Raw genomic sequence first — 17,809 nt, 5'->3', positions numbered from 1 at the left:
ATAAGACAACCGATGATTGATGACTTATTTGATCAGCTTCAGGGTGCCAAGGTGTTTTCATAGATCGATTTGAGGTCTGGCTACCATCAGTTGAGGATTAAGGTATTCGGTGTCCCTAAGACAACTTTTCACACTCGGTATGGGCATTATGAGTTCCTAGAGATGTCATTTTGGTTGACAAATGCTCCAGTAGCATTTATGGATTTGATGAACCGTGTGTTTAAGCCCTTTCTGGATTCTTTCGTGATTGTTTTTATTGATGATATTTTGATCTACTCCCGCAGCCGAGAGGAGCATGAGCAGCACCTTCGGATCGTTCTTCAGATTCTGAGAGACAGCCAGTTATATGCTAAATTTTCATGATCTTCTAAGGGTGTGTTTGGTATGAAGGAAAATATCTTCTTGGAAAATATTTTCATGGAAAATAAGTGGTTTTATCACTTATTTTTCCTTATTTGGTTGGTGAATAAAAAAAAAATTCGAAAAATATTTTCTACTGTTTGGTTAGAGAGTATAAAATATTTTTAGGAAAATAATTTTTTATGCTACTCTTCTCAACTCACGTTCCCCAAAATCCTCATGTTCCCTGTACTCCTCCCCCCCCCCCCCTCCAGGGCTCTATTTTCTTCAAGAATTTAATTATTCGTTTCAAAATTCACACAAACCTAAAGGAACTAATGTGCTACTTTACTTTTTCAAACAAGAATAACATTGAAATTTGAGCTCGATAACTAAAAACAAATACTAATACCTTTTTTTTTTGTTGAAAAAGAAAGTATCATTTCTACAACATGAAAAGAAACTATTTATTTTGTTGAATGAAAGAAAGTACTTTTTGTACATCATAAAAATAAAATACTTTTCTACATCATAAAAAGAAAGTATTCATTTTATTGAATTTTTTTTTATGCCAGGAAAAGAAAATACTTAGTTTGTTCAAATAAAAGAAAATAATTTTTCTACATCATGAAAAAAAATACTCGTTTTGTTGAAACGAAAGAAAATAATTTTTCTACGTCATGTTACTGGTTGGTCTGAATCTGTCCCTAGCTACAACACACATATCCTTTCAAAAGAATGCTATTGTTTTAGTGAACGTATTCTACACCCTAAAATGTTGTGCATTTTGGGGCTATTTGTGAATATATTACTCAAGTCTTTTCTCTACTTCTTGAACAAAAAAAAAAAATAAAAAAAATTGGTTCCCAAAGAAACTAAAACGAAAAGTAGAAAGGTTAAGTTTTCACTAGTTGACGGTGTAGATGAAGATCTTAGTATATGATATTGTAACACCAATTTAGTCGACCAAAGTATATCTTTTAATGTGTTTAAGTTATATCAACAGACTTTGCTATGTTTCATTTAACATAATAATTATCTTGAAAATACTCTCTACTAGATTGTTCTATATCTTGCCTAAATTCATAAGTCCCAAGCAGAGGGACATTATGACAAGGGGTGGTAATCTTCAGATTAGACAACATTCGTATGATAGAATGTGATGATTTTTTTTTTTGTATTAAGTTATGAGATGTTGAGATTTTCTGAAACTTGAATAAATATGATAAATATAATTTTTTCTATCTAGGCGGACATGACTGTTTCGAACCTCTTAAGTAAGAACTTCTCTCCTAACTTTTGATCTCGTCAACCGTATTAAATTTACTAGTTACTTCATAATCCAAAAAGGCTATGTTGAATTAATCGTCTTAGTATTCTTAATTGTAAGGATCACTTTTCCATTTTGAAAATCCATTAGCTCAAGGAATTTCACCACTTCCTCAACCTAGAATTTACTTAAATAATTTAATCCAAATCTGGAATATATAACAAACACTACATGAAAAGCTTATTAAGAGATGTGTGGTAATATTTTTGTTTACCAATTTTGTACGAGTCTTGCCATGTAAATTTTAAATGAAAGCTATAGCACACAAGTCCCTTTCGCTTTTGATTTTTCATATTGATGTTGCTAGTCATTAAGTGAACATATTCTTTACTCTAATTTCTAAGGATGAGTAAATGTAACTTTGTTACTTACATTTTTTCGAAAAATCCTAATTATAGTATCAGAGCCTCTATTAATCTTGATGGATTTGTAAGTTCACTGAAAAAGAACTATTTCAACCACTTTAAACCATTAGACTCATGTTGATTTCTAAGTCATATCCATATTAACCCAATCAAATTTTAATCTTATTTTGCAATCATGAGACATGGTAGTCTATCTTTGAATACCCCATAAACCTTCACCGATAAAAATTATCAAATTTGATACGTGAAAATGATGTTATCTTGAAACTATTGTTTATGGGATGTTATAATGAAAGAAAGATCCTTACAACCATTCCTTGCAAATTCTATTATTGCTCAAATGAAAGCTGACATAGACGCACTTTCAAACAAGATAAAATTGTTGAGACTGTTATTTATGCACAGAACCAAAAAAAAAAAAAAAAAAAAAAAAGAAAAGAAAAAGTCTTGATGCAAAAGGACAACCTGACGTTTTCATAAAGGCAAAAGAAACATGTTTCCTATAGGGTCATAAATGCCCTCGTACACAATTTTGACTTGGTTTTACTCACAACATTATTATTATCTAATGAATTTGATATTTTTAAATAGACAATCTAGGATAGCATTGAGGCGGTGCTTTGCGGTGCCGGTTCTGTTATAACTCGCAAAATTTTATGTTCACCCATGTCCACCTGCCCCGCACATGTACCTGCGTCCACCCGCCCCACAAAAGTTGTTTTTTTTATTACTTTAAATTTTCTGCACAAACTGTTTAAGCTAGTTATTATTAATATCATTAAACAGAATGTTTCTTTTGGGATATCAAATCTGGGAATTTAACCTAAGACTAGAGGCATTTCGGTTGCATCAATTATATGTCTTGCTGACGAATATACTTTTGAGTTATTAGAACTTTAACAGAGAGAAAAACAACAGACAGTAATTAATCTAGATGAATTACATGACGATGTTGTGCCATATCCATTCTTGTTTTAGGAGAAGGCAAAACCATCTGTCCAATACAGTGTCATGGAATTCAAAACTTATACAAGTAAACTCTAAGACGATGTCCAGATTCTTACATGAAAGAACTTGAAAGAACTTCAGGACATATATCTAGCTGACTAGTACAGCATTTTCGTCTCATATGATGTGTGAACCAAGCTGATTCCGTAAGAGCCTATGGGCTAGAAGAGATGAATGAGGCTGTATCAATTATGGTTGGAGAGTTTTATTTGGGATCCATACCCAATTAGTAAGTCATGAAAAAGGACTACGGTTTAGAAAGAAGGAAGGATGCGAATTATGTTGCACATTCGGCTCAAGTCTCTACTTCTCACCTATCTCTCGATATGTGTCTCATCCCCTATTTTGTCTCGTTCTCATCTCTTCCTGATTACCCATTCTATTTTTTCTTAGTTTCTGTTGCAATTTCCTCACAATTGTTAAATACTTTGTAATTACAGTTTAATGTTCAATATAATCAGGCAGTACTATTGAAAGACTCAGTACTATATTTACATGGTCATTTTCAGAAAGTCAGAAATTTGAATTTCTGTCTTTGATGAAATTTTTAAACCTGCATCCGCACCGCACCCACATAGATTTAAACTTTTTTATTTTGACCTACCCCGCACCCGCATATGTTTAAACTCACACCGCCCTGCATGTGTCTAAATCTGCCTCGCCCGTCATCTACAATGCCCCATTGCCATCCCTATGAAAGAGAATTGTCTATGTGTAGTTTGTTCCAGATGCTCATATATTTTGAAGACTAATGTATAAATAACCAAGCTATTCAACAATTGGAAAGATGGTTTGCAAGCTTGATGTAAACCAAACAAATAATTCTACATTAGCAGCCTTAAAAGTGGCTATTTGTCAAAATCATCCCATCTTTTTCCTCTTTTATCTTCTTTTGCACAAATAAGTTGTACACGTATTAGTTTGCTATACGGTGTAATGACTAATGGGTTGTTGCACAAATGATAAGGGTCGGTCAATGCCATATTCCAGTTTTCTAGTCCTCAACTATCAGCACTCAGCACGCCCACACAGTACAAATTGACTGACTTTCACTAATACGACTTGTAATACTCACAATTGACACTCTAAGTCTTAATCATGAGTTTGAAATCATTAAATAGTGAACTTATAAATTTAATGCCACAGAGAAAGAAAGGGCATCCGGGTTGACGTTTTGGCACATCTCATTAAGGCAAAAGCTATAGGCAAATGCCCACTTCCATAAATAGACAAAAAGGGCAGCCCGGGCGGTGCACTAAGCTTCCGCTATGCACGGGTAAGGGCCGGACCACTTCCATAAATAGACAATCCAAGATTAATGCTTTGCCATATCCATTCTTGTTTTAGGAAAAACAGAAAAATGCATGTTATAGTTATGGGCAGAAGTTGCCATCTCCTGTTTGCTCTTGTAGTTTTCATTTTGTTTCATCACCATACTTCACTGGCTACAGTTCCCAACATTAACACTGATGAAGCAGCTCTTCTTGCCTTGAAATCTCACATTTCTTCTCATCCTAATAACTTGTTACAAAGCAACTGGTCTTCTTCCAGCCCAGTTTGTAGCTGGATTGGCATCACTTGCAGCTCTCGCCACCATCGAGTCACAGCTTTAGACATTTCTAGCATGCAACTTCATGGTACCATTCCTCCGCATCTAGGAAACCTCTCATTTCTTGTTTCTCTCGACATCAGTAACAACACTTTCCATGGGGAGTTGCCAGAAGAATTGGCTCATTTGCAGAGGTTGAAACTGATTGATGTCACAATCAATAACTTCACTGGTGCCATCCCACCATTTTTAAGTTTGTTATCTAATGTCCGATACATGTACCTATCGAGCAACCAGTTTTCGGGGAAAATTCCATCTTCCCTTTCCAATGTAACAAAGCTGGAGGTGTTGACTCTAAAGGAAAACTTTCTCGAAGGAGTGATCCCTCGAGAACTCGGTGATCTTCGTCATATGACTTTCATAGACCTGCAATTCAACCGGCTCACTGGCTCTATACCGCCATCAATCTATAACATTACATCAATGCAAAAGATTGGTCTCACCTACAACAATCTTACTGGCAAGTTTCCAACAACGATATGTGACCACCTTCCAAACTTGGAAAAGTTTGCCATCTCGTACAACTATCTAGATGGCATTATTCCACCAAACTTAGAAAAATGCAGAAAGCTTCAAATGTTGTCATTGTCTGGCAATGATTTCACTGGAACTGTGCCAAAAGAGATAGGCAACTTAACAGTTCTTACAGAATTATATCTTGGAGACATGCATTTGGAAGGTAATAATATGATATTTCCTTATATAATATTCTCATTTCCTCTAAGATTGGTACTCATATATTTCCCTTGATCACTTGATAGGAGAGATACCAGTGGAGCTAGGAAATCTTAAGAAACTACAGTTGCTGGGATTATTCGGGAATGAATTTATTGGTTCCATCCCTACAAGCATTTTCAACATGTCAGCAATGCAGTACCTATCATTTGATGGAAACGGGCTTTTAGGTACTCTACCTTCAGATTTAGGCCATAGAATGCCCAGCCTTGTAGAATTCAATTGTGCGACGAATAATCTGAGTGGTTTTATTCCTGCTTCTATCTCAAATTCTTCAAGACTCAGAAAACTTGATCTCAGTGCCAACAGTTTCACAGGTCCAATTCTTAAATCACTTGGTAACTTAGAACATCTTGAGTTTTTGAACTTGCAGTATAATAATTTTTATAGCGATTCAACATTGAGCTTCTTGACATCGTTGACAAACTGTAGGAAACTAAGAGTAATAGGTTTATCTGAGAATCCCCTGCATGGGTTTTTTCCTACATCTGTTGGAAATTTCTCCGACTCTCTGCACATTTTTGAAAGCTATGCTTGTAAACTAAAGGGAAGTATTCCTGAAGAAATTGGTAATCTTACTGGAGTCACAAGGATGAATATGCTTAACAATGAGTTGACTGGACATATTCCAAAAACTATCCAACGCATGTTGAATCTACAACAACTTTACCTACAAAGAAACAAGATAGAAGGAACCATACCAGATGTTATTTGCACTTTAAAGAATCTCGGTGCATTAGACTTGACGGAAAATCAGCTTTCTGGTTCAGTGCCTCCATGCTTAGGGAACATCACCAGTTTGAGGAATCTTTATCTAGCTTATAACAGGCTGAATTCAACATTACCTGCAAGTTTAGGAAGCCTTCAAGATCTCGTAGAATTCAACGTTACATCCAATTTATTAAGTGGGAAAATTCCTCTGGAGTTTGGAAATATAAAGGCAGCAACACTCATTGATCTATCAAAAAATAATTTTTCTGGTGAGATCCCTAACACTCTAGTGGGTCTGGATAGATTGATCAAACTTTCTCTAGCACATAACAGATTAGATGGGCCTATTCCAAATTCATTTGGAAGAATGTTGGCCTTGGAATTCTTGGACTTGTGCTATAACAATCTTAGTGGTGAAATTCCAAAGTCATTAGAAGCTCTTGTGTATCTCAAGTACCTGAACTTCTCGTTCAATAAACTTAGTGGAGAAATACCCAGTGGTGGTCCTTTCGCAAATGCCACAAGTCAATCTTTCTTGGCCAATGATGCACTTTGCGGTGACTCTAAATTTCACGTGCCACCATGTGTCACCAAATCTCCCAAGAGGAAAAAGAAAATTTTGGTTTTGTCTGTTGTTTTGGGAGTGGGTCTAGTATCTATTGCATTAGCCCTCTTTTATGTATTTTTGAGGTTGCGAAAGATGAAGAAGAATGCAAGTCTAGCAGATTCGCCTCTGGTGAATTTTAAAGGACATGAAAGAATTTCCTATTATGAACTTGAACAAGCAACCGAAGGATTCGATGAAAGCAACTTGCTTGGTAATGGGAGTTTCAGCATGGTCTACAAAGGGACACTAAAGGATGGTACTCTTTTGGCAGCAAAGGTATTCAAAGTGCAATTGGAGGGTGCATTCAAAAGTTTTGACACAGAATGTGAGATGCTTCGGAAACTTCGCCACAGAAATCTGGCCAAAGTCATCACCAGCTGCTCCAACCTTGATTACAAAGCCCTAATTTTGGAATACATGCCCAATGGGACACTTGATAAATGGTTATACTCTCACAACTTATTCTTGGACTTATTACAGAGATTGAATATAATGATAGATGTGGCTGCAGCATTAGACTATCTCCACAATGGCTATTCAACACCTGTGGTGCATTGTGACTTGAAGCCAAGCAATGTCTTGCTAGATCAAGACATGATTGGCCATGTCAGTGATTTTGGCATTGCCAAATTGCTAGGTGCAGAGGAGGCTTTTGTCCAAACAAGGACTATTGCAACCATTGGATACATTGCTCCGGGTAATACAACTTTTTAAAGTTTCTTCATATCCTTGGAATACCCAAAATAGTTCTTTCCCCCGGGAAATATTTTGATACTCAAAGTTCTAGCATATTCCTCCATAACTAGGAAGCTTTTCTTATCATATTCGACCATGATTGCAGAGTATGGACAAGATGGAATAGTATCCACGAGCTGCGATGTTTATAGTTTTGGCATTATGATGATGGAGACGCTTACAAGAATGAGACCAAGTGATGAAGCATTTACCGGAGACTTGAGCATACGACGTTGGGTTAGTGATTCTTGTCCAAGTGAAATTCATAAGGTGGTAGATGCTAATTTGGTACAGGCAGGGAATGAAAAAACCGACACAAAGATGCAGTGTATTGTATCTATCATGGAATTAGCCTTGAGTTGCACCTTAGTGAAACATGATGCAAGAATTTGCATGGAAGATGCTCTTTCAACACTTAGAAAAATAAGGCTTCAATTTGTCAGTAATCGTCACTAGGTGGAAACAAACCATCCACTCATGTACGATTGTTGCTTGATTACATATTTCAGATGCATTAAGCTTTCAATTTTGCACAAGTACTTAAATTCTCTGAATCTTGGATTGTACGAAGTAATTCGTTTCTTAATATATGAAAGTCTAAATTGAGATTTTATATTGAGTGAGAGAAGAGGAGAAGAGGCATAGAAATAATTACCTGTGCTTTCTAAATGCCACTACAGCACCATTCAGAGTTCCACATAGGTCATTCTCAAATGCAACAGTATTATTAAGTGAGGACAATGTTCAACACTATGATGTCAGAGTCAACATAGATTCCACCATACCTGCAATATACAAGGCAAAGGAGATCATAAAAATTATATTCACAACATCCGCTGAACTACGAATTTTACCCAAAAAGTACTTCATAATCATCATTATTACTGTATTTAGAGCAATGCTGAGCTAAAGGAATCGGCACAAATTCTTTATTACTAGGCCACAGCTGTGAAGTTACCCCTTCAGTCAATCTCTCAATCATTATTCAACTAGTGAGATTTCAGGGAAATCTGTAAAAAGATGATAAAACATAGCATGTCTCATATAAAACAGCTAAAATTACACAAAAATTGCATTTTTTTATAGTAAAGGATAACCGTTTTTTAAATCCAGCACTAAGGCTTTGCTTTGAAACATATTATAGTCCAAATAGCAAAAGTGTCTCCTTTTCTAAGTCTATGAGATCTAACAGTGTTTTTCCAGCATTTTTTTAATCGAATATGCCACTAGGCAGGTACGTAGTGGCTAATTTTATTAATAACAATCCCAAACAATGTCTTTTACATCATGAATAAAATAGGAACTTGCAAAATTCAAATAACCTTGAACCAGCTTAGGATCTAATCTGATATTACTCAGTGTGAATCTATGAACTAACTGGTTGAGCATGTCAACTGTACGTCTATATCCATGTCTGGACATAGATACGTTCTGACAATATAGCACCATACCAATATGTTAAAATTGAATAGAAGTGTCACTCTACTGCTCATCTGCACTTCCAAATTCTTCAGTCGCATCTGTTTATTCTTCTTGTCTTGATCCTGAGTGTAGAACATTGTTGCTTGTCAAAATTAAGAAGTCTTTTCCCATGTAATGTGAGGTCTCCAAATGAGCTATATACCAGCTTACCCGGCATATCAAATGCCTGATTTGCAAAATGGTCAGCTAATGCATTCCCTTCCCTATATATGTGTGAAATATGAACCTGGCATGACTCTTAAAAGTTGGAAAATAAATTCCGCCGTGAGAATAATACTCCATGGAATCTCCATTAGAAACACATGTAGTAATTAAGAGCAAGAATTTCAATAACAATAATAATACTGCTATTATATTATTTGCGAACGGAAATACACGAATTGGCTTGCGTCGTGCTGGGCACTGTTCTAAGAAACTATTTCAGCAGTGTGAAATGTCTCTCCAGGATTAAACAAGCTTACCTCTATTAAGGAAGATACAAGAATCAGCAAAATAGTAAATTACAAACCCATCTATTTTAAAAGAGGGAACAAAACAAAGTAGATTATAACGTTTTAAGGAGGAAGAAAAGGAACGAAAGAGACAAAGTGAAAATGTGTTGATCCATGATGTCTACTTGAAGGCCAATTTATAGGCTAATTGAGGGGCTTAGGTCATGCCAAGTGTATGACACTTGTTTACAACTTCCCATGCAAGTTGCCACATGTTTTGAACTTCCCATGCAGGTTGCCACATGGTTGAACACTTGTCCATTTCTTTTGGAAAATATCACAATAGTTCTCCCACATAATTTCAAAAATTCATACAAAGAAGAGTAAGGTTTGTTGGATTTGTATGGTCCAAATGCAATAGGTTTGATGTCTTTTGGACTATGAACCAAACTTAGATCAATAAAGTTTAACTTACAGAATTACTGGTGAAATATAATATTTCTATGAACCAATAGTTCTTATTGTAAGTCAGAGATTTTATCAATCACATTTTGACCCCCGGTAATTTTGCTGTTCAACTCGGTTTTGCGCCCAATAGGCCATGCGCGTGCCTAGTTATTCACGAGAGCTCTGAGACTAGGCCAAAATCTCATAGGAGCGGCTCACTCCACTCTCATATAGGTGAATTCATCAAGTGTATACTGCTTTTAAATACACCATTCATAAGGACTATGAATTTCATTAAGAGTTATAACTCAGTCTCTCAATTAGTAGCAGTTAAGCACTCTCTTTTAGTACTTCAGTGCCAATATCGGCTTGTTATTACCCATATGAACCTACTTCATGGGATCTCCAATCACATAGGTTGGGTTACCATCTTTATTGACAACATGTCGGCCTTGACCCCATCTCTTTTGAGGTTTGAAGAATTAATTTTCTTCCCATGAGTTTAATCAGAGGATCGGCCAAATTTATCTCTAACTTCACATAGTCAATGAAAATTATTCCATCTCTCAACAGCTGTTTTATGACATCATGTCTCAATTTCAAATGTCTACTTTTACAATTATAAGATTTATTCTTTGCCATAGCTATTACCGCTTGGCAATCACAGTGTATAGACACAGGAGGCAATACGTCCTTTATTAAAGGGATATTAGCTAAGAAGTTTCTTAGCCACTCAGCCTCAGAACCAGCTAACTCCAGAGCTACAAACTCTGATTCTATAGTCGATCTAGCAATGATCGTCTGTTTAGCTTATTTCCAAGATATTGCACCACCACCAAGGGTGAATACATAACCACTAGTGGATTTTGTCTCATCTGAATCAGAGATCCAGTTTGCATCACTGTACCCTTCTAAACTAGAAGGAAATCCACTATATAGGATACCATGATTCATGGTTCCTCTCAAATATTTCATTAGTCTAGCTAATGCAGACCAATGCTCTCTGTTGGGATTATGAGTATATCTACTCAGTCTACACACTGCATAGGGTATATCAGGTCTTGTAAAATTCATTAAATGCATCAGACTCCCAATAATCTGAGCATATTTAGACTGAGCAACTGGGTCACCATTATTCTTTTTCAACTCAGAGTTAGCATCAAAAGGAGTGCTCACATATGTGACATTAAAATATTCAAACTTCTTCAGAAGTCACTCAATATAATGTTCTTGTGACAACATTATTCCATCTTCACTTCTTATAATTTTAACTCCCAATATTGTATTTACTTAACCAAAATCTTTCATATCAAAATTAGCAGACAGAAATAATTTTGTACTTTGCACAATATTTAAATTTGTACCAAATATAAGCATGTCATCAACATACAGACATATTATTACATAATCATTGTCTACCACTTTAATATAAATACATTTATCCACCTCCCCTGAAGAAAAACTGTCTCTCAGTAAGACTTGTTCAAATTTCTCATACCACTGCTTAGGATCTTGTTTAAGGCCATAAAGGGATTTAATTAATTTACAAACTTTATTTTCTTGTCCAGGAATGACACAGCCTTCAGGTTGAACCATATGAATTTCTTCTTCTAAATCACCATTCAAAAAAGCAGTTTTGACATCCATTTGGTGGATAAAAATCTTACGGATTGAAGCTAAGGCAATTAAAACTCGAATAGAAGAAATTCTAGTCACTGGTGCAAATGTATCAAAATAATCTATATTTTGTTTTTGAGAAAAATCTTTTGCTACTAACCGAGCTTTATATTTATCTAAAGACCCATCATGATTAAATTTCTTTTTGAAAATCCATTTACAATCAATAGGTTTTTCATTAGGAGGTAAATCAGTTAAAATCCATGTATTATTTTTCTTAATAGAATCAATTTCAACTTTTATTGCCTCTTTCCAATATTTAGCATCTGAAGAAGATATAGCTCCAAAATAATTTGATGGTTCATTATCGACAAGAAAAGTTTGAAAATCATTTCTATAAGAAAAATATTCTTTCCTAGGCCTTTTACTCCTTCTCAGTTCCTCATTAGAGGTAATTTCATTATTTGTTTCAACAGGTTTATGAAAAATTTTATCAGATAATGGATAAATATATTCAAAAAACTCAGCATTCTTTGTCTCAATTATAGTATTGCAATCAAGCACATCACCTTTTAAAACAAGAAATCTATATGCAACACTATGTTTTGCATATCCAATTAGCATGCAATCAGCAGTTTTAGAACCTATTTTTCTCTTTTTAGGTTCAGGTAAAAGAACTTTAGCCAGGCACCCCCACACTTTTAAATATTTTAAATTAGGTTTATAACCCTTCCACAATTCATAAGGAGTTTTGCATGTTCTTCTATGTGGTATTCTATTTTTTAAGTGACACGCAGATAAAATAGCTTCACCCCACAAATTATCAGGAGCATTAGAACTAACTAACATAGAGTTCGTCATCTCTTTCAATGTTCTATTTTTCCTTTCAGCTAATCCATTTGTCTCAGGTGAATAGGGCGGATTTACTTCATGAATTATTCCATTCTTTTCAAAAAAATTATTTAAAGATAAATATTCTCCACCTCTATCTGATCTAATTCTCTTGATTTTTCTACTAAGTTGATTTTTAACCTCAATTTTATAAGAAATAAAAGCATTAAATGCGATCAACTTTATTTCTAAGCAAATACAACTTAGTATATCTAGAAAAATCATCAATAAAAGTCACATAATATCTTTTACCACCTATAGTCATAGTCTGCTTTAAATCGCCTAAATCAGTGTGAATTAAAGATAACAATTCAGTTTCTCTATTTACATAAAAACAAGTCTTTCTTGTACTTTTAGCTTCAATACATATTTCACACTTATTAATATTACTTGAGTCTAAACCAGATATTAATCCTAGAGACTGCATTTTCTTTATATACGCGACATTAACATGTCTTAGTCTAGCATGCCACAAAGAAATTGACTCAACCATATAAGCAGAAGAAGATGCATTTTCATTGCTTAGTATCAGAAATATTAAGCACAAATAAACCATAGTTACAATATCCATTACCCACAAAAATATCATTTTTGGTCAATACGACCATATTATTTTCAAATGAAACCTTCACTCTAACTTTTCCTAATAACCCCACAGAAACCAAATTGGTTTGGATATTAGGAACATGCAATACATAACTCAATGCTAGAGTTTTACTAGATGTGAGTTTGAGAAGAATTTTTCCTTTCTCAAGAACACGAGTTGTTCTTGAGTCACCAAGAAAAATAGTTTCTTCTCCTTTCTCAACTTGGGTGTAAGACAAAAATTCATTTTTGTATGCACAAATATGCCTAGTAGCACCAGAGTCTATCACCCAATCTCTCACACTAACCACATTATTTATTTGGGAAATGACTGCGATAATTATATTATCCGCTTTAGTCAAATTTAATTTTAACTTAGCGAAATTGTCATTTATCCCAACTCTACTATTGCATTGAGGTGCATTTTTCTTGATGGTTTTAATATTAGCATTGGATATATAACCATGTCTGTTCATATACCTTTGTTTTGACATTAGTGTCTACCAAGGTTGTGGATGCAATAACGTATTTGCAACACCATAGATATCTGGCAGGACAGCTGGAACAGTAGCAGCGGAGACAACACCAAAATTGGTAGCACCATCAAAAATTTCTGTAGTAGTATTACTTTCCATAGTTTCTTATATTGTAGTACTTGAGAGCAAGAATATCAATAACAATAATAATAGTGCTATTATATTATTTGTGAACGGAAATACACGAATTGGCTTGAGTCGTGCTGGGCACTGTCCTAAGAAACTAGTTCAGCAGTGTGAAATGTCTCTCTAAGATTAAACAAGCCTACCTCTATTAGGGAGGATACAAGAATCAGAAAAATAGTAAATTACAAACCCAGATATTTTAAAAGAGGGAACAAAATAAAGTAGACTATAAATGTTTTAAGGAGGAAGAAAGGGAACGAAAGAGATAAAGTGAAAATGTGTTGATCCATGATGTCCACTTGAAGGCCTATTTATAGGCTAATTGAGGGGCTTAGATCATGCCAAGTGTATGACACTTGTTTATAACTTCCCATGCAAGTTGCCACATGTTTTGAACTTCCCATGCAGGTTGCCACATGGTTGAACACTTGTCCATTTTTTTTGGCAAATATCACAACAACACAATAAACTAGTGCTTCCTTCACTGCAATAGCCTCGACCTCAAATATTTGTCGTCCGGTGAATTTCCATTGCTTGTGCAGACACTAAGTCACCTCTGTCACCCCTAATACAAAAGCCATATGAACTCCTCCCTGGATGCCTTTACTGTATGGGTTAAAATCAAATTAGAAAAATTCGACATGCGGAGACAATTGTCATGAGTCACATGTGAATCGAATTGGGTTGTCTGGCCGAGGTCGAGCAGTGATCAATAAGGCCGAGGTCGAACAACGATCAATAAGGCCGAGGTTGAGCAGTGATTAATAAGGCCGAGGTCAAGCAGTGATCATCAACAAGGCCGAGGTCAAGCAGTATAGATAGATATAACAACTAGTTTTGCTTTGGAATCTTCAAAGGGAATATTCTACTGGATATTCCCTCTAATTGTGCTTTTTAGGGTTTTCTAGGAATATCTTTTATAAATAGGAATGGAGGACTTTTCTAAAGGAGGACTTCTGAACAAGCAGACTCTCTCTCTATAAAATATACAAACATATCTCTCTAAAGAGATTAGATTACCTATTATCCATACCCTCCGTCAGATCTGACAGGGTCCTAATATTCTTGTATTTGTCTATCATTCATCTTTATCAAATGAAAGAGGATCCACCTCTCTCAAGATTAGGTGAATCTTTTCCTTTATTTACATTTTATTGCCATTTAATGTTATTTAATGTATCTTTTTTCATACTATTAAATCTAGCCATAATCACTGTCAGCATTTATATTCAACTATATTTTTTATATTCATGTTATTGATCTCAGATCTATAATTAATTATCCTTAACTAGGATTTTCCCTCAATCTTCTTATTTAATTAGTTTAACAAAAAAGACTTATACTTTTTTGGTCAAACATCAACTAATATTACACTTTAGATATCCCATTGGAGGTAATGTCCATGTCACCTTTGTGTAATATACAAAATTTTTCTATAAGCTTGTATGTTATTAATCAATTCTATCCAACTTGTTGGCACTCGAATATCCCTGAAACTCTGACCTGCAACAGGTTCAATAGAGTAAAACAAAAATTGATAAAATAACCTATTGAAAGTCATTCTTCCACCATGTTTGATCATATCCTTCTCTTCCATAACTCCCACAAAATTATAGCAGGTAAAGCAAAATACATCTTGAAGCCACACTAAATTCGATCCTCCTCACCACATCATCAATTGGAACCTTAAACTTTCATGCCCTCCAAATGAAAAAAGATATCCTGAAAGGGAACCCTTTTATCCATATGTACTTGTATATATCCTCTCTTTCCTCGTTGTGTCTAATAGTACAAAGCTCCTAGAGAACTCCAATTGTCAAACCAAAAACTAGAATCTCCTCCATTCACTTGCCTCCAAATCTGATGTTCCACCAGTTCTCTAACTGCTACCATCTTCTTCCATATAGCGGATCCTCCTTTGTCTTGAACTATCAAAGGATGAGATTTCTTTCAATACATGTTTCCCATATAAGAACTCCAAAGGGATGGATTAGTTCTAAAATTCCACCACAACTTATACAATAAAGCATTAGAAACATTAAACAAAGATCTAAAACCCAATCCGCCCCCTTCTTTAGGTAAACACAAAGAATCCCAATTAGCCCAATGTTGTCAAATCTAGTGAAAGGGATCGATCATGGAGGATTGAGCTAAGAGCTTCTTCTTCTTCTAAAAGAGAAATGAATCACAAAGTATAGTCAACTACCTAAACTACTATTATAAAGCTAATCAACCTACTAACTACTGAGTTAGTTACTAACTTCTACATATTATACACCTATCACTTTTAAGTTAACTACACATTACTACCCTACTTCATTCTTGTTACTCTCAACACTCTCCTCAAGCTGGAGGGTGTGAACACATTCAGCAGTCCCAGCTTGGACACTAGATATTCATGCTGCTGCCTTCTAAGCTCTTTAGTCAAAATGTCTGCTTGTTGTTCTTTAGATTGTATATAATGTGGCATGACATCTCCTTTCTGCACTTTCTCCCTTATAAAATGGCAGTCTATCTCAATATGTTTGGTTCGTTCATGATAAACTAGGTTCTCAGCAATTTGGATTGCTGCTTTGTTATCACATAACAACTCAACTGGGAGCTTCAACTTTATCCCCAGTTCTTCATATAATCTGATCAGCCATATTATCTCTGACATAACTGAAGCCATGCTCTTGTACTCAGCTTCAGCTGAGATCTTAGACACTGTAGTTTACTTCTGACTTCCAGGATACCAAAGATTCCCCATACTTCACTAAGTATCCTGTCACTGATCTCCTGGTGTTTGGACAAGAAGCCCAATCTGCATTGCAGTATGCCTTGACTTCTTCTGCTGGTTTGCTTGATAGTAGCACTCCTAATCCAGGTTCTCTTTTGATGTATCTAACAATCCTAATGGCTGCTTCTTTATGAGACCTCTTTGAATGCTGCAGAAATTGGCTCAAGGTTTGAATAACACAACTTATATCTGGCCTAGTCATTGTAAGATACAACAACTTGCCTATTAATCTTTGATAAGCTCCTATATCATCCAGTGGTGTATCACCTTTGTGTCCAACATGATCATCATATTCTGCACTGGTCAATTTTTGATTGCTTTCAAAAGGAGTCTAGGTAGGTTTTGCTCCCCCTAAGCCTGAATCTGAAATCAGCTGCAGAGCATACTTCCTCTGGTTCATAAGTATGCCATGTCTAGACCTTGCAAATTCTATTCCCAGGAAAAACTTTAACTCCCCTAGATTCTTTATTTTGAAGTCTTGTTGTAGTGTATTCTTAGTGTCACATACCAGTTCATTATCATTGCCAGTGATAAGTAAATCATCAACATATACTAAGACAACTGCAATCTTGGACCCTACCCTCTTGATTAATAAGGAATGATCCAGTTGGCTTTGCAGAAAACCAGACTTCACCAATGCATCTACCAGCTTCACATTCCATTTTCGAGATGCTTGCTTAAGACCATATAAGGACTTGACAAGCTTACATACTAGGCCTAATTCCCCCTTGCTATGATATCCTTGAGGAAGTTGCATGTAGACTTTATCATAGAGGTCTCCTTGTAAGAAGGCATTATAGAAATCCATTTGATGGATATGCCAGTCTTGAGCTGCAGCAATGGATAACACTACCCTCATTGTCACCATCTTTACAACTGGTAAAAAAGTGTCTTGATAATCAAGACCTTCCCTCTGGTCGTACCCCTTTGCCACTAGCCTTGCTTTGTACCTCTCAACTTCACCATTTGCCTTGTACTTGATCTTATATACCCATTTGCAACCAATGGCTCTCTTATTTGGTGGTAATGACACTATCTCTCAGGTTTTGTTGTCTACAAGAGAAGTGGGTTCAGCCTTCATGGCATCTACCCATTTGGGATCTTTGCAAGCTTCATCAAAAGATGTAGGTTCAACTGTTGTAGAAAATGCTGCTAGATGGACCTGATAGCTATGTGATAGACTGCCGTAATCCAGGTAGTTGCTCAAGGGGTAAGGGCAAGAGCTACTGGCTTAACTAGTCACATAGTCATACATCCATAATGGAGGCCCTTTATCTCTAATTGGCTTTCTCAGAGGAACTGCTTCATGATTGTATTCAGTGGTTACTTGGTCCACACTTGCATCCTCACGTATGCCAGCATCATCATTTGCTATTGGAGGATCCATATCTTCAGTTCACTTGTAGCTACTTCTCTGAAGTGAAGATCTTCTATACTAGCCCCTTATTTTTCACTGTGATCGTCAAGCTGAAGATC

At 35.6% G+C, this 17,809-nt stretch overlaps 1 protein-coding gene and 1 long non-coding RNA gene across 2 annotated transcripts; one reads left to right on the top strand and one right to left on the bottom strand.

Annotated features, from left to right (window-relative positions):
* The first annotated feature begins 4,318 nt into the window (after window positions 1-4,318).
* Window positions 4,319-8,004, top strand: LOC104212786 (probable LRR receptor-like serine/threonine-protein kinase At3g47570). Its single transcript, XM_009762140.2, has 3 exons — window positions 4,319-5,330; window positions 5,413-7,401; window positions 7,546-8,004. Exons 1-3 carry the CDS (start codon window positions 4,361-4,363, stop codon window positions 7,893-7,895), a joined length of 3,309 nt encoding a protein of 1,102 aa, XP_009760442.1. The 5' UTR covers window positions 4,319-4,360; the 3' UTR covers window positions 7,896-8,004.
* Window positions 5,820-8,213, bottom strand: LOC104212785 (uncharacterized). Its single transcript, XR_707444.2, has 3 exons — window positions 8,095-8,213; window positions 6,088-6,231; window positions 5,820-5,897 (listed from the first exon to the last, which is right to left on the bottom strand). It is a non-coding gene; the product is annotated as an uncharacterized lncRNA (long non-coding RNA).
* Between the last annotated feature and the right edge of the window lie 9,596 nt (window positions 8,214-17,809).

The sequence above is a fragment of the Nicotiana sylvestris genome, chromosome 2, assembly GCF_000393655.2.
Source record: "Nicotiana sylvestris chromosome 2, ASM39365v2, whole genome shotgun sequence".
Classification (NCBI taxonomy): Eukaryota; Viridiplantae; Streptophyta; class Magnoliopsida; order Solanales; family Solanaceae; genus Nicotiana; species Nicotiana sylvestris.
The sequence above is the reverse complement of the archived record's forward strand: the minus strand, read 5'-3'. Positions and strand labels throughout refer to the sequence as shown.

Coding starts and splice junctions, on each gene's coding strand:
- LOC104212786 (XM_009762140.2), top strand. CDS start 4,361: ATGCTTTGCCATATCCATTCTTGTTTTAGGAAAAACAGAAAAATGCAT. Junction 5,331..5,412: donor TGGAGACATGCATTTGGAAG/GTAATAATATGA, acceptor ATCACTTGATAG/GAGAGATACCAGTGGAGCTA. Junction 7,402..7,545: donor CATTGGATACATTGCTCCGG/GTAATACAACTT, acceptor CCATGATTGCAG/AGTATGGACAAGATGGAATA.